We start from the raw sequence: 23,557 nt of genomic DNA, 5'->3' as shown, positions 1-23,557 counted from the left end.
TATGAATAAAATATACTATGTATTGTACATTGTTAAGAGTCTTTACCTTTTTATTACATGTTGCCCTTCTCTGGAGAAAAAAAAAGAAGGTATTATTGCATTTCTAGAAGTAATCATGGCCTGGGTGGGAGTGGGGGTACAATTGGGGTCAAGGTCATATATAATCGCTTCTCTTTAAAACAATGAACTCTGGGGTGTTTTAACACATTTAGGGTCATTCGGACGGGAGATCACATGTCCACGAATGACACTTTACTGACAAAGTATTACAAGTACAATAAGTATGCGGATGTCAACATACAGCTTCCTACACACGATCACCCAACGTTTCAGCGTTTGATGGTTGAAAAGAAGCCAGTGAGATAAAGATATACTGCAAACTCAAGAGAGCTCACTGCACTATACGCCACCATGCATGTAGGCTATTTTATACTTTGTCGCATGACCGCGTCGACCAGAGAAAACTACTGTGACAGGGTCGTGTGCCGAAGTACACACATCACAATTAAAGGTGTCTTTCTTTTTTTAAATTGATATTATCATTCCAATGAGCTGCTCGAAAGAATCCGTCTTTGACTCAACCACACGGAGTGACCTCGTTACTCATGAATCACTGTAGCCATGAATAAAGAACCCGCAGAGAAGAAAGACACAATGAGCTGTTGTCACAAAAAACATATAGATACAGAATATAGAATATAGTATATATAAAATGTGCATTAAATACTTTCCAAAAACGTACTAGATTTTCCGATATAGCCTGACTCGTTTTATATACCACTACTGGTGAAGTAGGCTAGTATTTGCAAAATGTCTGTGTCATTTGTAATTGTTTTCAGGTGTGATGTGCGCCGCTGCCGTCTCTCTCGATAGTGGCGTTAATACACAGTTTTTCCACAAAGCGGAGGTTTTGGCGTGACAGGTTTTCAAAAGGACAAACTCACAGTCGCTGTTGAAAAAATATAAAAACATACAAAATACAAATGATCCCGTTTATAAAGTAAAGTCGCTTTAAAAATAAGTTTAAAACGCTTACCGAATTGGCCCGTTGACATGGCAATACGAGTGTCTCCTAATCATATATATGCTGTGTAGCCCACTAGATTCCACTGCTGGTATCACCATATATTATACACATAGAAAAAAGAATAATAAACACAGATGGCTTCTCATGTTACACTGCCAGATTTTTGTTTTGTTTTGGTTGTTTTCTTTTTTTAACACAAGTTGCACACAGACTTACATGACAAAGAAACGCACAGTGTATAGCACAGTACAAAGGTGGTCAAGTGTGGCACGGTATAGTTTTTTTTGTAGGTAGGGGGGGGGGGGGTTGGTTTAATAACACAGCATGTGTGTCGTCATCACAAACTTGTTTCCCTGTCCAGGCTCTTGTCGTGCCTCCTGCGTTTGTGTTTCTTCTCCGCGCCACTGGAAACGCTGACAGGAGAAAGCACAGAGATGACATGTCAGAGACATTTCAAGGTCGTTTCGAGGAAGAAATCTGATTGGTTCAAACAGCCATCTAGCCGTGCTTCAAATGAGCATGATGGAACGCCAAATCAAAACATAAAAAGCTGCTCTGTTCTCCCAGAGCGCAACCGACTGGGTTTGCCAGGCTAGCGAGTTTCTTGGGACATTTGTGGCCGTAGTGGCTACATCTGTCATTAAACAAATAGCGAATATCTTAGTTTTAATGACATTGAGTCAACGCAGGTTTAACTGTATAATATTACACTCTAAAGTGTGCTTTACCTTTCATTAATGCACTTCTGCAGCAACACAGGCGTGCATTAATGACGGTAAAGCATACCCTCTCGTGTAATATTGATTTGCTTAATAATAAAGTGTGCTTTTCTTAACCCATTTTGACCTGAGATCAGATTTAAAAAATGTCTTCTACATCCTGACAGTTTTCTGAAAAAGCTATTTTTCAATGTCAGTCGTTCTTTGATTTTTCAAAAATAGCAGACCTACAAGCTCGTAGCGCCTCTCAGTGGCGCGCTATATGAACACACCGTTTAGGAAGAACTGCAATACATCTCTGCCTATAACATCCAGCCATAACCATTACAACAACCCATACAGTTGTTGTCCCCATCAATACATGCAACAACAACTGCCAAAGATCCAGTACTTCACTGTAAGTAGCAACACACACAACACATCTTTGCACGCACACTTTTATGATGAAGCAATTTAGAGTGAGCATGCACAGCGTCATGCGAGGAGCATAGTTTGAAGTCCTGTGGTACTGGTAGCAGAGTTTACTGACATGCTGTACCTGCTGAGCTAAACACAGGCGACAAAACACACAATTCACCATGCTGCCACCAGGGGGCGGCTGGGAAGAGGGAACCACTCACCTTTTGGGATATCAGCTTCTGAAGGGTTAGGAAGGGGAGCTTAGGGGTTGGAATGGAATGAGAGAAGTTGGCAGGAGATAGCAGAGGTTAGGCTACTGATGCTGTGGGGAATAGTATATGATTTGACATAATGAGAGAAGGGCTGCTTTTTGACTGGACAAAGACCTTTAAACAATGGCATTCCCTTAGCTGGCCTTCTGGAAACATGTTCAAAGCAAATGTTCCATTAATTAGATACAACCCAAGTTTATAACAGCATTTTAGCATTGTTGTCTACATTGTATTGTGAAATTACTTTGTGGTAAGATATGATAAGGCCTATATAGGCTAATAGCTATATTATATCATTATATATTGATGACACAGATCTGCTTTTCAGAGGAGCCAACCTTTTAGTGCTAGGATCTTTCTTGGTGATGTCGGGGTTCACACTATTCCAAACGTTTCCAAAGGAGCCTTTGGACATCTCATCGGTTATGTTGACTGTAGCAGGGTCAACTTCACTCCTTCAAACAGAGAGACAGCGAGATAGAGAGAGAGAGAGAGAGAGAGAGAGTGAGTAGTACCATGGTTGATAACAAATAATTTTGTTGCCACCCCAGCATCCTTAATAATAATACAAATAATAGTAATAGATTGTATTTATAATGCACTGGCTGTGTAAATCTCAAAGTGCTCAATTACGCATTGCAGCATTTTCAGTGAAAGCTTTCTCCACAATAACAGAATACTAGTATACAGCCCTGAGGTACTCCGGTCAACCATACAGTGATTGGTTAAAAATAAATCCTACTGGCCCCCCTTCCGGCATAAAATAAAACAGCCACGGAAATTTAAGATCACTTACTTGTAGTGCACCTCCAGCGGCACTTGAACAATGCCTTCTTCTTCCGCGATTATACTGTGTTCCTCCTGGGAAGGGAGAGAGAGAGAGAGAGAATACACTGATAAGGGATCAGAAGGAACAAAGCGATAATATTAGCCTGCAGCGAGTGGAAAGAAAGACATTCAAATAATGCGCACCGAAAAAATGATGCTTTTGTTTGAGCTTTGTGCATGTCTCTTTGTGCATTAAACAATGCGAAACTCTGATAGTAATGTATCAACCAGGTATAGTCTGGTGACCACCGGAGAGACGGGTGACAGCCGAAATGTAGACGGCACCCGGGTGAGCAGTATGGGTTAGCGCCCCAGCCTGTGTCCTCCGTGAGGAGGAAGCCCAGAAACCCTCGGTGAGGCCTTTAGGAGGGCCATTCAAGCAGCAAGCGGAGCCCACCTTCTCGCTCAGGTGGAGTCTGCGGAACCATTGCCCACCACTCCTGAATGAAGTGTCTGGTGCTGGGACTCTGGTGCAACGCACAGGTCCTCGCTCTACTCCTGGTGAGAGCAGGAGTGGACCTGGTGAGACGTAGGAGGGGCCCGGACAGGAGACAACCCACAGAGCCTAGTCCTTGCGCCAGAAGCGTACCTCCCAGCCCTGGCAGAGTTGTTCTGGAGTAGTTCCAACGGATTGTAAGAGCAGCACTGCAGGGCCACCGTGCCTGTCACTCAAGACGGCCGTGGCCACTCAATGCAAGTGGATGGGAGAGGAATTAAAGTTCCATCGCTATTCTGGTCTCTATACTGCCTCCCCCTGGCCAGCCGGGGCACCTGATGGAGGGAAAAGGAACTGGTCAGAAAAATAACGTGTTCCTTCCACGCTATTGTCTATTGTGTTTGTCAAACCGGGGAAACTCCCCCCTGTCAGGTGAAAAGAAGCGTGGCTTGGACTCCTCATGCATTGAAGGAAGCATGAGGTCAGTCCGTTGCTCTCCCCAGGTTGGCAGAGGGAGTACACAAGACAAATTGACACTGGGTGGAAAAAAATGGGTTAGAAAAATTGTGAATTTAGAATAAAAATAAAAATAAAATAACATAAAAAACATGTATCTGTGTTATCTGTTTATGTCTTCGTCACACACCTCGGCATCTGCGTCCTCTAGTTTCTTTTTCTTCCACTCAGGCATTAGGTCGTCCAGCCAGCTCAGCTCTCGCTTGGTGAAAAAGCAGTCCATCAGCTTGCGGATGAAGACCAGCGCCAACACCTGGAGGGGTGGAGCAGGGTGGGGTGGATGAATATTTGTATATTTGAACCCAATAGTTCTCTACAATCTATTGGGACACTTTTTTGGGAGGCAACTACTTCCACATATACTTCCACAAACCACAAACTAGAAATCTAGTTCAAACCTCAACATGTTCAGCTTCATGCAGTCATTTATGCTTGTATATTTCTTTTTGCTAATTTTTCTTTTGTTAATTTTGTTATTTTTAACATTAGAAAAGAGACTATTGGGGGACTAACTATTATGGTGTTTGAACACTGACGCCTGCCAGTCACAATGTGGGACAGGGTCTCAATTTGTGGGACGCCTGAACAGTCTTGGAAAGGAAGGATTGTCCCACGCAAAGGGGGACATCTGGTCACCGTAGCACTGGTGGCTATAACAAGCATTCAAACCTCTGCCACTTCCTGGGGGGTCAGAGAATACAGTACGTCACCACCCATCATCACTGGATCAGGGCATTTTCTACTGTACCAGTCTTGATTTCGTCGACTAAAACCAAGACGAAATTTTTTCTTTTACTACCTTTTTCCACTGACGAAAACTAAATGGAAACTACACTAAATTAAAACTAAGCTATGATGACTAAAACTAAGACTAAATATATTGTCGGCAAATAAAAACTAGACTAGAATGTTAGGAAGGGACTAGTGGACAAGAGATGCAGTATAAGTCATTGTACAATCGGTTGCATGCTGAAAATAGACGATCTACAAGCTCACAACGAGATCGGCATCAAGAAAATACATTTTAGTCGACTAAATCAACTGTAGATTTAGTCTACAGTTGAGTTTTAGTCACACTAAAATGTGACTAAAACTAAATGAAAACTATTCAAGAGACTATGAGTAAAACTAAAATGTACTGCGAAAAACAACACTGTACTGTACATCATATACATTGTGAGTTTTCAGCAAGCCCATGCAGTATCTGTAGGAACTTCTTTTCTATTTAATTATATGATGCTATATGTATTTTATTTCACACTGATTCACACTGGGTGGCTTGATTCTAGGCTTAAATTAATTGATATACGGGTAAATCCTTTTCCAAATCTCTATGGGAAACATGTAGGGATGCACCGGGATGCACTGAATATTCGGCCAAACAGTGGCAAACATGCATATTTGGAATTCGGTTTGGTTGATTTTGGAGTCGAAACAGATTGTTTTGTTGTGATGACGTCTTTTATCTTTAGCATGTATAGCTCTACTGTCTACAACAAATTTAAGGTACGGCCATGACAGCAATGATACAAAAACTGGTAAAAATAATAATAAAAATCCCTATTAGCAAGTACAGTGTGCGCGCGCGCACACACACACACACACACACACACACACACACACACACACACACACACACACACACACACACACACACACACACACACACACACACACACACACACACACACACACACACACACACACACACACACACACACACACACACACACAGTGTTACCATCATGGGGAAGACGATGGCGGCCTTGGAGGTCTTGATGACCCAGAGAAGGACCAGACAGGTGAGCTGGACAATGGTGAAGAGGTGCACCTTCCGTAGGGGAACGTGACGCAGGTAGATGAAGTCAGGTTGGTGCTTGGCGGGCATGCTGAACAGCCGCAGGCGATCAAAGAACTGCACGGACGGAGAAGTACAAAGCATGTCTGAGGTTTGTCTGAAACATGTAAAGTGACCCAGCTAAAATGAGGGACAAGTTTCTGCTGTCAGATTAGAGCAAAATATAGGTTTCTGCTGACTGGAATAAATACTGTATGTCAAAGTATCATTAGCAATCCAGACAAATCTGATAGCCTTTAAGGGGGTTGAATATATTTTGCAAGGCACCTACTCCAGTCCTAGCCTAACCTAGCACCTAACCCTTGCCAAAGATTAGTTGATAAATAGATGAATAACCTCTAAATGCCATAAAGCTAAGTAGAACAAGGAAGCCTGTCTGTTAAAAACATTATTGTTTTTATTCTAACAGACACTTGATGATGTTGTTCTTCACTGCATTAATGATACAATAAGACAGTGGGGGGGGGGGGGGTCTCCAAATTATAAAAATGGAAATGAAGAGTTTACATAGTACACATAGTACATGCATTAACTTTCCTTAATGATTATATCTAGTTTCAGTATTAATTTATGATATATTTTCTCTAATATTAAGGTTATTTTTGCAGTCAGTTTGTATTTGGGGTGGAGGGGGGGGGCGAGGCGGGGGTCGCGAGACATGGCCAAAGCAAGCATTTCCAGGGGTCCCCAGCCCAAAACGTTGAGAACCCCTGCAATAAGACATGCATCTGACATTGACCCATGTGTCTTACGGGAGTGCCCCAATAAGGTACAAGACTTTTGGATAGCAGTACATGATTGTATTCAAGGTATCCCTTTTGATACCCTCTTATTCATACTAGGAGTTGCCTCCATTCTTAAAGACACAACTCCCTCCATATACATGGAATGGATCCGATGAATCATCCATAATGCTGCTAGTCCAACTATGGAAATCAGCCCATGTGCCGTCAATCACAGAGTGGCATAACCTACTTAATAGGACAGCGTCATATGAAAGAGTATCCTTCTCTATGAATAGAAGGGCAGATTAGACCAGTTCCACTTGAAGTGGGATAGATTCCGTCTCTATGCTAATGCTTCGTAATGACAGACTACTGGTTACTGCTCACGTGGTTTTATTTTGTGCATGCATAGCACAGCCTCCGGCCCTCCCTTTTAGTTTTGTCTGTTCTTGTTTGTTGCCACATTTTGTCTATTGTGTTTGTTATATTTATTGGTTATTGTTACTTTGTGTTGTTTGTGTGTGGGAAAAACTAATAAAATATGAATCACAAAAACGAAATACATGAAGCTTACCTGGATGCCCCTCAGTGACGACGCACCCATGTACAAGAACACCCCGTACAGTACTGGCATGGGGATGAACTGGGGAGAAAAATATATCACCATCAAAGTTTGAAAGTTTTTTTTTTAAACTGTCAAGATTTAGAAGACTGTCGAAATTAGAAAGATTTGTAGAAACTGGTCTGGTCCCACATTTAATTTTAAATTATTGTTATTACAAAACATAAAAAAAAAAAAAAAAACATTCCCTTAAAAAGCAACATTTGTCATGAATTAAAAACAATGTCAATGTTTTCTTTCCACTAATGTTATGAAGAAACTAAAATGACGTCACAACGCGGGAGCAAAGCGTTGCTCGAGGTGACGGAGACGCCAGACCGTACCTTCAGCATGGAGGTCATGAACACGGAGCAGCCCATCAGGGTGAAGAACACGTACCTTCAGCATGGAGGTCATGAACACGGAGCAGCCCATCAGGGTGAAGAACACGTACCTTCAGCATGGAGGTCATGAACACGGAGCAGCCCATCAGGGTGAAGATCATGAGGCCGGTGAAGCGCTGCTCGCGGATGCCCAGGAACTTGGGCTGCTCCCCGGGCGCCGAGCACTCCGACTCCAGCTTCAGGCTGTTGACGTGCGAGATGGAGAGCACGGTGGCCGCCACGAACCACGGCAGGCCCATGACGGAGCAGACGCCCAGCATCACGCCCACCACAAACAGGTCCAGGTGGTAGCCGCAGCCTTTCTGTTTAGGAACAGCACGGACCACACTTCAGTATACACGCCCCCATGCTGCATCACGCCCACCACAAACAGGTCCAGGTGGTAGCCGCAGCCTTTCTGTTTAGGAACAGCAGGGACCACACTTCAAATAAAGTATACACGCCCTGACGCCCCCATGCTGCATCACGACCACCACAAACAGGTCCAGGTGGTAGCCGCAGCCTTTCTGTTTAGGAACAGCAGGGACCACACTTCAAATAAAGTATACACGCCCTGACGCCCCCATGCTGCATCACGACCACCACAAACAGAATGGTCCAGGTGGTAAAGTAGCCACAGCCTTTCTGTGGAAAGGACCAGCAGTCAGAGGAGCACAGCAGACCCAGGCATGGTTAGAGCAGCCTTTCCCAAACTACTAATAGTTCATCGTTGCTGTCGAGCAGAAACATCCTATCACCATATTTTAACGATTTTTTCTTTTCTTTTCTTTCTTTTTTTTATTTCGTCTAACGTCTTTCTGTTTTTTGATAACCCTGTTTTTAACCTTTTATGATAAATATGTTTTTACCATGTAGCAGTCTGGGATTCCTTGTGAATGAAAAGTGCAATATAAATAAAATTAATTATTATTATTATAAATGCACACACGCTGAGGAGACGAGAAGAGACAAGTCTCTCTTTAGCCCTCCCAGTGCTCCTCCGCTGCAGCTAATGGTGGAACCTCTCTCTCTCTCTCTCTCTCTGTCGCTCTCTCGCTTTAATCATAAAATGGTAATTGGTCAATACGTCCGCTATATTATTTCATGAAGTCCACATTTATGTCTGCCTGGCTGGGTCGGGTCTCTCGGAATGTCGAAAAATAATCCGATCTCGGATCGGCACCGCCATTTGAAAGAAATCTCGGAACAGGTCAGAATCGGACGAAATTGTCACAGATCCTTTCTGGTTTGATTTAACTATTTGAAAATGTTTTCGGAACGGGTTCGGAATCGGTAAAATGAGGGGTGCACGTCGGAAAAACACCTACAGCTTGTGTTCAGAAGAAGCGCTTCGTGGGTCCTTAGATGTAGAAAACTGCAAACAGGTGCTTTTTGGAGAGGGTTTTAAAAACGACCAAAGGTTGGTCATTTTTTCGCCGCCACCAATTTTCCTTCCACTGTGAACTTTACAAAGGTAAGAACTCTCGTCCTGCACCTTAAGCTTGTGCTCTTTCCTGTTGATGATGACGGCAGTGATCTGCTGGTCCATGAAGATGAGGATGGTGCAGAGCAAAGCAGGGATGCAGGTGATGATGGTCGTCCACCAGGGGTTCGGACCCACCGGGTTGATGAGCCAGCCACGGTCATCTCTGGTTGGCTAGAAGACAGTGGTGGAAAAAGTATGCATGTTTTTATTTATTACTTACTTTTTAGTAATACTTTGTTACAAGGTAAACGTCCGGAATTCAAGATTTACTTGAATACAAATTATTGGCGTCAAGATGTACTCTTAAAGTTAAAAAAGGGGCAAAGTATACCTAAAGTACTCATTATGTAGGATGTTCCATTTCAAGTTTTCAAATGTACAAACATCTTTAGAAAAAATAGCCGATTATATATAGCCGAACCACCAAAGCTGGCTCGTTTCCAGGCGAAGAAGCAGCGACTCTACTCCAAGTCTCTCTCGCGTGATTGAACTTGTCACCCTATCTCTAAGAGAGATGCCAGCCACCCGTCGAAGAAAACTCATATTAAGTGCATACAAGTATTGTTGTGATTCAACAAATGGACAAAAACTGAACATTTTTTCAGAATAAAATCCCTGTTTGCACTTACTTTGAACTTGCTGGGGACCTGCAGCTTTGGTGAGGGAATGCCCAGGCAATAGTCTATTAACACCATGGTGAAGATTGTGATGAAGACCGCAAAGTCACTGATGCAAGCCCGCACCTGCACACACGTGTACACACACGTGTACACACACACACCCAATGTAAAACAGACTGTCCACCATGTCTGGCATGCCTTGACACAGGCCACAATTGATTAGGATGATTCGCACACACACACGCACACACACACACACACACACACACACACACACACACACACACACACACACACACACACACACACACACACACACACACACACACACACACACACACACACACACACACACACACACACACACACACACACACACACACACACACACACACACACACACACACACACACACACACACACACACACACACACACACACTCTTTGACTGCAGTATACTTTTAACACCACAAGGGAGTGCTGTTGCACTGTACAATGATATCACAGTTGCGCCACACAATCAAATGTCCTCTCTCAATGATAAACCCTAGAAATAGTGCAAATAGAACTGGGCCACACACAGACTGCGGGAGTATTCCCAGGAGATGACCAACAGAGGGCAGCTTGATCGCAAAGCTTATTTGGCGGGCAAAATGATTCCCATTTATTTTCACAGTCTGTGGCAGAATAAGCAATTAGCTTGGCTGCTTGTGACATTACAGCAACACGTCTAGCATCCACCTCAGGGTGACTTGAATGAATTATCATGTATTAAGAGAGAGAGTGGGAGAGAGAGAGAGAGAGAGAGAGAGAGAGAGAGAGAGAGCATGAGGTGTATTCTTGTTGCCACTTAATAAAAAACATTTCCTACTGGCCTGTAGCTACATTGTTAATATCTGTGGTGACCCTGCTTAATAGGTTTATACAGATTATTTGTGAGCCCTCCTATATGCCATTGACAATGAATGGAGAATTTACGTCATATGTAGACGAGCAAATCGGCAATTTTTGTACTACACAAAGATTAAGAGTTAGGGTGGTTACAGAGAGTTTGCCTATACAGTGTGTGTGTGTGTGTGTGTGTGTGTGTGTGTGTGTGTGTGCGTGCGTGCGTGCGTACCTTGGTGGGGAAGTAGCGGCTGAACTTGAACTCCTTGAGGAAGGCAGACATGAAGACGGTGGAGAAGAAGAGGACAACGCACCAGAAGAGCACGTCAGGGATGTAGGGGCCGTGGGGGCCACAGGCCTCGCCCACAAAGTCCCCGTGGAGCAGCTCACAGTCCTGCAGGCAGGGGGCAGCAGTAAAACACAGATTATGTTTTACAGCGATGAAAGGCCTTGGGGGCCACAGGACCCTACATCAATGTTAGTTTATAGTTCAGAACAGTGATGTAGGGGCCTTGGGGGCCACAGGCCCCTACATCACTGTTAGTATATAGTTCAGAACAGGGATGTAGGGGCCTACAGCACTGTTAGTCTATAGTTTTTTTTTTACTTAAGTCAAAGTATCAATATACTGCAATAGAACAAAATGAACAACAAAAACGTGCCTATTACAGTATCTCAATGAAGATTTGGCTGTTAAAGAGATCTTCATAGTGAGTAAGATGATGGTGATAACAGTGATGGAAGTGATGGCAATTGAGGGTAAATTAATGACTAGTACATTCATTGTACTATTGTGGTGTAGATTTAACATAATAAAATTAATTATTACTTGTGCAAGCTCCACCAATCTTCATAAATACTGAATTATTAATTTTTGCTCATGGTGTGATGATAGCCTGGTCGTTGGCATTTCCCAGTGCCTCAGATGTGTGTATTGTGTGTATTAGATATGTAGTGCCAAAGAGCCAACCGCAAGCTCACAACGCGTCGGCTATTTTCGGCATGCGCCACACTGTCACACGACGACAGAGCTTACATTGGGCTAGAGCGTAGGAGACATGCAGCATGCTGCCAGTCGGTGGCCGACAGCAGGAACAATGTGCTCTCCACAATCTGTTCGCGGGCTGATTTTGCACAGTTAAACCTTGTGAAATTAAACCCCCACAGCACTTTCCTGCATGGCTGGTTCGTTGCTGACGACCCTGTATGTGTGAGTAAAAGCCAGTGGTGGAAAGCAACTAATTGCAAGTACTGTACAAAAGTAAAATGTTGAGGCATTTTCACTTTAATTGACTATTTCCCAATTTCCAATACTGATGTTGGTTATTGATATTACAAAACATAGCATCCCCCTAGTATCCCCCTTCGCATTCAGTTCAGACTTTTACTTTTACTTTACATTTCTACAATGCTGTAGTGCTATAGCCTATTGATACTTTTAGTTAAGTAAGACATTGGAGTACCTTTTTCCACCACTGACTCAAATGATGAAAAGTCTCCTTACGTGAACTTCCAGCGTGGTCCAGTTCACCTCAGAGGGTGTGATGTTCCTGCTCCTCCAATCAAGCAGTGTCTCATTGCTGGGGTCACTGGGCTCCACGCACGCACATCTGTAGAGGGCACACGCACACGCACACACATACACACACCTCGCTTAGCCTCTAAAAGGTTTTTAGGGGCTTTATAGGGTCCATTGCAGTGAGGAGCAGCAACAATGGAAGGAGGCGAGCTTAAATAGGCCGCCAAACTGTTCAGTTGCGGGAACCCGTTTTGGTGTTAGCATTACGTTATGCTTTAGCTATTTAAAAATAGCAGATCTACAAGCTCATAGCGCGCCGTTGGTCTGCTATTTTTGAAAAATCGAAGAACGATTGACATAGAAACAGACATTTTTAGAATCTGATCTCAGGTCTTAACACGTCACAGTTACATAACAACAGCCATGGTGGTGATGTGTGGAGAAGTGTGTGTGTGTGTGTGTGTGTGTGTGTGTGTGTGTGTGTGTGTGTGTGTGTGTGTGACATCTGCCTGAGCTAGCTCACAGGCTGCATCATTTGAGCATCACACATTCCTACCCTGTAATGCATAGGGGAAAGTGTTCGCTCCACAACTTACCATGACATTTTGATCAAATACCATACTTTCACTGTCACTGCCTTAATACTCAAGAAGAGGGCCTCTTCATCCCCTATACATTAACAGCTCAACACACAGCTCTTAACACACGGGTGAGCTTAAACATTATTCCACATAAACCCATCATTATAAAAGCTGGATGGAGAGCAGTGACTATAGCTCTATCTGTCCTTTGATCAGTGGTGGAAAAAATGCTCAAATGTTTTACTTAAGAAAAATAATCAATTTTTTTTAAGTAAAACATTTGAGCATTAAAAAGATTTAAAAAGAAAAATAATCAATCATGTTCTCCCCGTGTCCCCTAGGGTAGATACCCTCACAAAAACATGCCGTAATCCTGGTCTCTAAAACTACCTCCCCCTGGCCAGCCGGGGCGCCTGATGGAGGGGAAAGGAACTGGTCGGAATAACGTGTCCCTTCCACGCGCTACGTCCGGCCGGGGAAATTCCCCTCTGTCAGGTGAAAAGAAGCAGCTTGGACTCCTCATGCATAGAAGGAGGCATGAGGTCAGTCCGTTGCCCCCCCAGGTTGGCAGAGGAAGTGTAGCGCCCAGGATTACATTAGATAATTGGCACTGGGTGAAAAGAAAACTGGGTTACAAAATCGTGGGATAAAAATGTATAGATAAAAGAAAAATAATCAATACTGCAATGTAGATTAGAACTACTGTAGTCCGCTACGAGTAAAAGTCCGGAATTCATAATGAACTTGAGTGAACGCACAAAAGTTCAAAAAGTACTTAAAGTACCAAAATAAAAGTACTCATTGTGGAGAATGTCCAATTTCTACCTTTCAAATGTATACAAATGTTTTGAAAATAGCAGATGTGTCGTGATGCGACACATTGTGAGTTTGTGAGTTTTGTAAATAGGGCTAAAGTGGTTATTGTACGTTTTGTAATAATAATACAAATGTACAAAGTAACTAGTAACTAAAGTTTTCAAATAATTGTAATGGAGTAAAAGTACAATATTTGCCTCTGAGATGTAGTGGAGTAGAAGTAAAAGTACTGAAAATTGGAAATACTCCAGTAAAGTAAAAGTAGCTCAAAACTGTACTTAAGTAGAGCACTTGCGTAAATGTACTTAGTTACTTTCCACCACCGGCAGTAACTATGGCCCCATGTGTCCTTTGATGGTGGAATAAACTGTAGTCCTCTTGGCATGTGCATGGGTTTCCGCAGGTGCACACACAATATAGTGTGAGAGTACACGTTTCCTCAAAAACAAACAGGTGCACACACAATATAGTGTGAGAGTACACGTTTCCTCAAAAACAAACAGGTGCACACACAATATAGTGTGAGAGTACACGTTTCCTCAAAAACAAACAGGTGCACACACAATATAGTGTGAGAGTACACGCTTCCTCAAAAACAAACAGGTGCACACACACAATATAGTGTGAGAGTACACGCTTCCTCAAAAACAAACAGGTGCACACACACAATATAGTGTGAGAGTACACGCTTCCTCAAAAACAAACAGGTGCACACACACAATATAGTGTGAGAGTACGCGCTTCCTCAAAAACAAACAGGTGCACACACACAATATAGTGTGAGAGTACACGCTTCCTCAAAAACAAACAGGTGCACACACACAATATAGTGTGAGAGTACACGCTTCCTCAAAAACAAACAGGTGCACACACACAATATAGTGTGAGAGTACACGCTTCCTCAAAAACAAACAGGTGCACACACACAATATAGTGTGAGAGTACACGCTTCCTCAAAAACAAACAGGTGCACACAATATACTGTTGGTCCTCACTAATGTGATAAACATGATAAAATAGCACCATTTTTGAGTGGTGCCAGGGTTTTCCAGAACAGGAACCTCACCATCTCCACTAAGGCAGCTGTGTGCCTCTCCACAAGGCTCTCCAGTTCAGAAACCTGGACACCCTACCAGAGGCACACAAATAGTCTAGAGGCCTTCCACATCTTCTGCCTCCAAAGGATCCTGGGTTTGACCTTATATTGAAATTTATGACCGGACCAACACACACAGCATCACAGCGCTCCTTGGCCAAAAACACCTCAGATGGGTCGGGCATGTGATCCGTATGCCAGCCCACCGTCTACCCCGACAGATCCTCTATGGCCAGCTTCTAGCTGGTCAAAGCTCTGCTGGGGGAGCGAAAAAGAGGTACAAGGACCACATCAAAATCCTCCACCCCCCGTTCGAGTCAAAATAAAAACCAACGAAGAAGAATGGGGGAAGTCCCGCCTCGTTGTCTGGGCCAGCCATAGAGTATTAAAAGGATAGAGACTGATCTGGCGCGAAGCTCCGCCCCCTCCGCTATTCATGTCAGTGGAAGTTGCTCAGTGGCGTTTTGAAGCAGCCCGAAGGACCGTCTATTTCCGCCTTTTTGGGCGCATTTCCGCATTGGACCACCAAATTTTGGTGGTCCAATGTGGAAATGCAACCGAGCGCTCAATGTTAAAGCCCAGCTGCACGGGGTTTCCTCATCATGAATCCACGGGTCCGCCTGCAGTCCTTCCTCTTACCACTAGGGCCCAGCGCTTCAACGTTGGAGTGCCTCACTCGCCCCTTGGGGCCAGCCAATGGCCAGCTGGGCCCAAACGAATCTAGAAAGATGGCGATTTACAATTCAAGAACTGACTGGCTTCATCTTACGTCCATATCAGACCCGGAGAACGCTTTGTCCATATTTGTTTGACAGTCTATGTCCGGGACCTTTCAAGCACAATTAAACAAACCAAGCGCTGCACTACACAGTATACGTACGAGTACATGGTGAGCTTCTGCAGGTCGTTGTGCTTGTTGATGGGGTAGTGCACCCCCAGGTGGATCAGCTTCTCCAGCGCCTCGTAGATGAAGATGATGCATATGAGCGCGGCGAACGCCTCCTCCGTGAAGCGCGTGATGTAGCAGACCAGCGAGCTGGCGTCCGTGGCCACCAGGAGCAGACAGAAGAAGGCCGTCCAGAGGCCGATGCAGGCCCTCAGCGAGAGGTAGGACAGGCCGTACTCCCTGCATTGGGTGGAAGAAGAGGACGTCAGCCACAGAGACCGTAGATCTTAATTGAATGTCATAATTTCTTTTTGCTTTAAATGCAGTGGTGCTGTGGTGTGGATAAAGTACGCAATTGTTTTACTTAAGTAAAAGTATCGATATGGCAATGTAGTAAGTTTGGAAGTAAAAGTGAGGAATTCAAAATGTGCTCGAGTAAAAGTACAAAAGTATCAGGCATCAAAATGTACTTAACGTACCAAAAGTAGAAAGTACTCACTATCCAGAATGTCCCATTTCAAGTTTTCTAATGTATACAAATATTTGGAAAATAGCAGATATACACAATGCATCGACTATTTTCAAATGGCCAGAATGCATAAATGATGAAGTGGGGTGGGTAATGTATGTTTGGTAATAATAATCAAAGTAACTAGTAACTAAAGTTTAAAAATAAATGTAGTGGAGTAAAAGTACAATATTTGCATCTGAGATAGGTAGTGGAGTAGAAGTAAAACAGTACTTAATTTACTTAGTTACTTTCCACCACTGTTTAAATGTAAATAATGTAATTCATTTTTTTAAATAGCTGATCTACAGGCTCACAACGTGCTGCATCGTGATTCGTGGCGCTTTGTTAGCCTGTAGTTTGGCTACTTTTGCTATTTTTGCGCGACAGTGTTGTGCGGCGAGGTACAACGGTGCTCACTGATTAGTCTCGCGTGGCCAGACAACTATTCCACAATCTCCGAATGCTAAATAGAGTCTGGAACTACAGCTCCCAAGAGCCTAAATAGAGTCTGGAACTACAGCTCCCAAGAGCCTAAATAGAGTCTGGAACTACAGCTCCCAAGAGCCGAGTAATGGAAGCCGTCTTTGCTGCTCAGACCGGAAAGATCTTGGATCAATCATGACGCGGTGCTCTCGGAGCTGTAGTGCCATTGGAAACACAACCGAGACGGGAGCATAGAGTCAGCGAGACTACTCACCGGTGGACAAGATAACAGCATTTAAGGTGAAGCCACAAAGAGGCAGGCGACGTACTTGCAGAACTTGAAGAGGATCTTCTCAAACACCAGCACCGGTCCCGTGCTTCCCAGGATGGTGAGAGGCTGCCCAGCGAACAGAGAGTAGGCTATGCCCGTCATGGACGCCCCGAAGAGCGACTCGATAGCACTCTGGACACCAAGAAAGAACAACAAAACAATAGTTTGTTTTTACATTCACAAGTGTTTTGATATGCGATGTTTAATTTGACACGCTGGGAAATAATTCAACAGTACAACATCCTCTCCGTCTTGTGCTGTGCCATCCTTTCAGCATTAATACATTATGTATGTCATGTACGAGTACACCTGATTCTCGAGAACATTTTCAAGGACCCTCAAATGTACAAATGGAACCAAATGGACGGTAACGGCCCGGTGCATTTGGTTCCATTTGCACACTTTCAGAGTTACAGACCTGTACAGGTTCATTTGGAATCCCCTATACAGAAAAACTGTTCCAGTTATTATGATTTGACCATGATCAGAACTACTTTCCCCCTTATTCAATCTTTGGCTCTCAGTTCAGTCAGGACAACTCATGAATGGATAACATATATTTGTATTGAATATAAAACGAGCAATATAATATTTATTATGTTTGTCTTTGATGTACTCTGACCGGAATCCGCCGTACATAAACAGCAGATCCAAAACAGCAGGTGGTAGACGGGGTGGTGGTGGAGGGTGAGCAGCAGTGTTTGAGCAAGACAGCAGCAAAAGCAAGCAGGAATGAGCAGTGCAAACTCCCAGATTAAATAGAGTGGTCTGAGAATGAAATGAGTGTGTGATGTGGACGAGGAGCTGAGGCGGCCCAATGGACCAGCCGCCAGCAACTGCACTGAGTTCCCTGACAGAACTTGCTCTGTGCATGTCTTAGACAGGCGCAACGCTCATTTAATGAGTTCAAAAACAGAAAAGAAAACACAACAGCTTCAGAGGGGCATTCTGGGAGCAATTCTGTGTGCCGTGTGAAAAACCATGAAACTGGGCGCCCGCTGGCCAAGCGGTCCAGGCGCATGCCACATATAGGTTTTGGCCAGACAGCGCATTGCGTGTTCGAGTCCCGCTCATGACGACCTTTGCTGCGTGTCTCTCCCCTTCTCTCTCTCTCCCTCTTTCCTGTCTATCTTCACTTGAAACTATCAATAAAAGGCAGAAAAGCCAAAAGATAACTTTTGATTTGTGCAAATCATTTAACTCCAATCTTTGCTTCTGGGGGACCCTGGAACTAAATATTTTAAGATGGGGGTCGGCGGCCAAATACACATAATTTGGACCCCCGAGATCCTTGACCTGGAAACGTTTGAGCACCACTCATTTTAGCAACATACGTTTTTCGGGAAAGATTTAGAATCGGCCTCAGTTCGTTATGTGGTTAACTAAAACATTCAAGTACCTTTTCCACCACTGCCCTTACCACGCGTCCCTCCAGCAGGCCCCCCGGGCGTGATGACGGGGGTTAACTTACCACGCGTCCCTCCGTGGCCTCCCCCAGCAGGCCTCCGAACGTGATGACGGGGGACATGCAGGCGCAGTAGAGGAACAGGAAGGAGGCCAGACACTGCAGGCTGACGGCGTCCGTGTAGTCGGACAGGTAGTGTGGAGCCTTGCGCTTGATGTCCAAAAGCAACCCTCCGCAGAACCTGCGAGAGAGAGAGAGAGAGAGAGAGAGAGAGAGAGGAATGGGGTCATAGCTTATAACTAAATAATAATTACATTGGATGAACTCAAACACTTTTTCCCCATAATGTGAAAAGTAAGGGTTTTGGACATGCAAGGTTTCCACCTGACAGCCACGATTTTATATACAGTACACACACAGATTAACCTTGCATCACCAGGCTTTCCACCTCGGAGGAAAGCCTGGTCTGTGTTCCAAAATACAGTAGTTGTATGTATGCTCTGGTAAGAAGAACCAGGTCTGAAACAGGGTTCCCAACCCTAGTGCCTGCAAATGAGAGTGAGCACACTCTCATTGCCGCAGTGAATCCATGTTGGGCTAGCTGGAGGTGGTTGCTAAGGCAACGGTGGGGTGGGGGTGGGGGGGGTGTGTGCGGGGGGTGTTATACTGTATGCTTATTTCAGAGCTCAGAGCAGGATATAGGCAGTGATGCCAGGTACAGTACCATGCGGTGTGTGCGCATGCATGCGTGTGTGTGTGTGTGTGTGTTGTTTTAAGGGGATGATGATGATGATGATGAGTGAACGATGACGTGACGATGAGGAGGAGGAACTGGGGGCCAAATCGTAGGTGGGATCAGATCTCACAGCATCTCTCACTGATGTGCTATGAGCCCACCCACCACACCCCTCTCTACACACTGTATACTGCTATGAGCCCACCCACCACACCCCTCTCTACACACTGTATACTGCAGGGTGTAAAGTACGTTTACTTAAGTACTGTACTTAAGTACAATTCTCAGTAATTTGCATTACTTGAGTATCTCCAATTTCCAATACTTTTTTTGAGTGGTGCAACCACTCCCTTATTGAGTGGTGCAACCACTCCCTTACACAGCTATGTGGGTGGGTGGGTGGCCGGATGGGTGAATCTGAGCACGAAAACAGCATGGTTGTTTTTCACCACCTGTGCGCACACACAAACACACACGCACATATTAACTGCATATATGGTGATTTTGGGTGTGCCAGTACAGTACAGTGACAGTACATTTACAGTACAGTAGAGGGTACAGTAGAGGGACCCCCAGACGGTAACTCTGTCCTTTCTCAACCGTTTCGGACGCGGGGCGGCTCGCCGGAATCTGGGTCTGGAACTCCCCCCCTGGGGCCCGTCCCACAGACTTAACGTTACACCTTCAGGTACTGTACTTGGTCCCACACCGCATTAACATTACAATTTACTTTTTATAACATTCTGTACATTTGAAACTGTAAACAACAAACTTAGCAACTGTCTAAAACAACATGGCATCTAAATTACTTCCTTAGAAGAAGAAGAAAAAAAAACATTGACGCATCTCATTCAACCAAATGAGCATACAGCATGTATATTATGCTTAATTTACTCTTAGGTGTGTGCCGATGCCGGGCGCTGAAAATAGCAGAACTACAAGCTCACAACGTGTCACATACATTGCATTGTGAGCATGGAGGTCTCCTATTTTCATTGTGCGCCTAGTAAATATACACCAGGCTTTATAGATTCTGGGTGAATTTGTCTCAGAGTATTATTAATATGCAGATATGCATGCTGTGTGTGTGTGTGTGTGTGTGTGTGTGTGTGTGTGTGTGTGTGTGTGTGTGCGAGTGTGCTCGCGCGAGTGTGTGTGTGTGTGTGTGCACGTGTGCGTGCGTGCGAGTGAACATTGCAACACTTCCGTGGTGTGTCAAAGCACCGCCCTCCTCACTGTCGACACGAACAGAGAGACAAACGATAATGATTAATTCACCTTCAGATCAAACACAACACAAATATGGCATGGGAGATAATGCGTGCCACGGCTGGGAAAATTCAACTTCACTTCATTACTGCAAAATTAGCTCGATAAAAGCAATGACCCCGGTCCACTGCATTGTGTAATTCATATCATATACCTCGCAGCGGGTCTGCCTAACTTGCCCGTTAACCACATCAAACCTGCCGTCCCTACTCTGGCCAAAGTGGCCATATCAGAACGTTGTGGGAAGCTGGAGGTACCTTCACTAAAAACCCTGTGACAACACTCCACACGTCCCAAACTCCTCTCCCTTCTGGCTCCAAAACTATGGGATGCACTTAACATTGCAATCAGAACCGCAGACTCACTCCCAATCTTCCGCCGTAGTCTGAAAACCCACCTCTTCAGACTCCATCTTAGCCCGTAGCACTTGCCGTAGCACTTGAAATTGCCCCGACGAAGCATACGGTATGATTCACGATGACTATTTTTATGTATTGTATTTATGTATTTGATGTCTTTTGTTCCTGCTTACTGTAAATCGCTCTGGATTAATAGTGTCTCATGCCAAATGCGGGGAGGGGAGCAAGTATAGTCCACTGGAAATATATGGATTAACTGGTTGAGGGTTATGACATTCAAATACTACTGTAGCTGTGGAAGGTCCACACGTTTATAGCGTTTTGGACAAAAGCAAAGGGTAATAGTGAAGAAAGGTGGATTTATGTGGGATAGCGCGCATGGATGAGTCTAAATTGCTAACGAACAGGGTGTGAAGTGTGGAAAAAATGCTATTAAGGCCAGCCAAGGCTGTCTGCGTCTTAAAATAATGTGAATTCATACTGTAGTTTGCCAACAGAGAGGCGACTAACATGGTTGTAAACCCATGCATGAGACAGCTCAGGGTCAGTCTACCAACAGGAGAGCTTACATGTACGCAGTCAAATCCACTTCCACATGTTTCTTTCTCCCCTGCTGATTCTTCCCCCCTGCTTTCTATCCTGTCTCTCTCACTTTGCCGTCTTCTGCTGTTCTTTTATAATAATAATAATAATAATAATATCTGGGATTTCATTACCAATCACCTGCTACCAGCCCATGTGCACAGTCCCTGTCACCAGTGGTGTAAAGTACATTTACTTAAGTAGTCTGCGCACACGCACACGCACACACACACACACACACACACACACACACACACACACACACACACACACACACACACACACACACACACACACACACACACACACACACACACACACACACACACACCTCCCTGTGCGCTGCAACTCTGGACCGTCGTGACCGCCATGGTCCTCTGCCTCTCCGAGGTCCGTCACACCGTTGGGGACGGGAGGGAGCTTCCTCTTTTCCTGTGTGGTTGAGATCACTGTACGTCAGTCGGGTTTGGGGCAGTGGTGGAAAAAGTACTAATAATTGTTTTTCTTAAGTAAAAGTATCAATATACTGCAATGTAGAACTACTCCGAGTCCGTTACAAGTAAAAGTAGAAAACAGTAGAAAGTACTCATTGGGTAGTCCTTTAAAATGTCTACAAATATTTTAAAAAATAGCAGATCTACTGTAGCTACAAGCTCACAATGAGTCGCATCGCAACGCAATGTGAACTTGTAGATCGGCTACAATGTATGGCTGGAATGTATATAGCGCTGAAGTGGTTACTGTATGTTTTGTAATAATAATGAAAATCTACAAAGTAACTAGCAGTAGCCTAACTAAAGTTTTCAAATAATTGTAGTGGAGTAAAAGTACAATATTTTCCTCTGAAATGGTGAAGTAGAAGTAAGTAAGTAAGGTGTTGGAAATCAGAAATACTCAAGTAAAGTACCTCAGAATTGTACTTAAGTACAGTACTTAAGTACATTTACTTAAATAAAATAAAATAAACAACGATCCTTCCTCCGATAAGAAATCAGCATGACCAAAAATAACTAATGACGGAGGAAAAACAAACAAATGGTTTTGGAAAATAATTGAGCAAAGGCCCCTGCGGAACGCCATCAAAGCACGAAATGCAATCTGTCTGAGATTAGAGAAGCACTTTGGACTATTTCTAAACAAGATGACATGACGCAAGGCTGAATCAGAAGCACATTAGGGCGAAAGAAAGCAATATCACATAATGAGTCTATGATTATTGTTTCTAAAGTGGTTGATCTAACAATAATAATAATGCGCTGGTAGCTGACTGGATTGGATTGCTGTTTAATTCTGTCTCTCTACAGCCTCGAGTCTTGTCTAAAGGAATAAATCAGGAAAAGCATATTTAACTAGAACTGCACTCTGTCGAGTGCCTACTTGCTTGTTTCACACAAGTAGGCCGCGCAAGCAGAGCGCGCAAGTACTGTCGACCGCTATACAAACTGTCAAATCTCAGCTTCTCTGTGAAAGAACGTTTGAAATATTGAATTATTAGGTTTAGCTATTTGCTACGTACCTAGTTTTTGGAGGTAAAAAAGTAGTATTGTTAAGTATGGTAAGAGACGGCTTTCGATGGTGACGTATATGTCGATCAGTGTCAGGTGGATTAAAGGAAATGCCTCTATGTATATGTATATGTAATTTGTACGTCATACGCTGGCACGGCGCATACGCATCAAACGGCGACATGGACAAAAACTATTACTTGCGCGCTCTGCTTGCGCAAGTAATTAACTAGAACAGTGCCCGTTGGGGGGTGATCAGGTCCGATCAATTGGCTAATAAAGGTCAAGGTTGCGCATCATTGTGATGTCAGAACATCATTGTGATGTCAGAACAGGCCAGCTCCATATATGGAGATCTAGGGGTGATCTGGATTTGTGCCCTGTCCTCAGTGTCCGGAGCCTGGGCAGAGGCTTTTGTGCTGGTTCTGGACAACCGGCGATCCGACAACCGTACTGCACTCCCCGTGGTGGTGTGGAACACGTGTGTCGAACTTGAAGTCGGTAGGGGGAGAACGGTTTCGGAGTTACGTGGATTACAGACGTACATACATACTGTACGTACAGAGACTTGGTGCATTTATAGATATGTGAATGTACTGCTGATAATGCTGCTGACCATTCATAATGTGATTGTTGACCAGTGAGGTGAGTTCATCCACTTTAAACCTTTTATACTCTGTTGACCGATGTCCATAGGGCAGTGGTTCTCAACCTGTGGTCAGGGTGATGACAGCCCAGATGACAGTGACGTGATAATTTAAGGAATTTTAAGACTTGTAT

At 44.1% G+C, this 23,557-nt stretch overlaps 1 protein-coding gene across 2 annotated transcripts in view; it reads right to left on the bottom strand.

The window, feature by feature from the left end:
• Positions 1–1,326: 1,326 nt before the first annotated feature.
• Positions 1,327–23,557, bottom strand: part of LOC308311891 (sodium-driven chloride bicarbonate exchanger-like) — a 71,056-nt gene continuing 48,825 nt past the window's right edge. For both annotated transcript variants that reach the window (XM_080758675.1, XM_080758676.1), the window contains 16 exons: positions 21,604–21,704; positions 18,393–18,567; positions 16,920–17,053; positions 15,651–15,896; positions 12,263–12,368; positions 10,991–11,152; positions 9,880–9,993; positions 9,260–9,421; positions 7,836–8,087; positions 7,355–7,423; positions 5,939–6,112; positions 4,328–4,450; positions 3,214–3,278; positions 2,756–2,872; positions 2,367–2,405; positions 1,327–1,440 (listed from right to left, as the gene is read on the bottom strand). In XM_080758675.1, the coding sequence (XP_080614801.1) occupies positions 2,393–2,405; positions 2,756–2,872; positions 3,214–3,278; positions 4,328–4,450; positions 5,939–6,112; positions 7,355–7,423; positions 7,836–8,087; positions 9,260–9,421; positions 9,880–9,993; positions 10,991–11,152; positions 12,263–12,368; positions 15,651–15,896; positions 16,920–17,053; positions 18,393–18,567; positions 21,604–21,704 (2,013 nt within the window). In that variant the 3' untranslated portion in view covers positions 1,327–1,440; positions 2,367–2,392. The remainder of the gene's footprint in view (positions 1,441–2,366; positions 2,406–2,755; positions 2,873–3,213; positions 3,279–4,327; positions 4,451–5,938; positions 6,113–7,354; positions 7,424–7,835; positions 8,088–9,259; positions 9,422–9,879; positions 9,994–10,990; positions 11,153–12,262; positions 12,369–15,650; positions 15,897–16,919; positions 17,054–18,392; positions 18,568–21,603; positions 21,705–23,557) is intronic.

This window comes from Protomyctophum bolini, assembly GCF_963924005.1.
Source record: "Protomyctophum bolini genome assembly, chromosome: 24".
In the NCBI taxonomy this organism is placed as follows: domain Eukaryota; kingdom Metazoa; phylum Chordata; class Actinopteri; order Myctophiformes; family Myctophidae; genus Protomyctophum; species Protomyctophum bolini.
The sequence above is the reverse complement of the archived record's forward strand: the minus strand, read 5'-3'. Positions and strand labels throughout refer to the sequence as shown.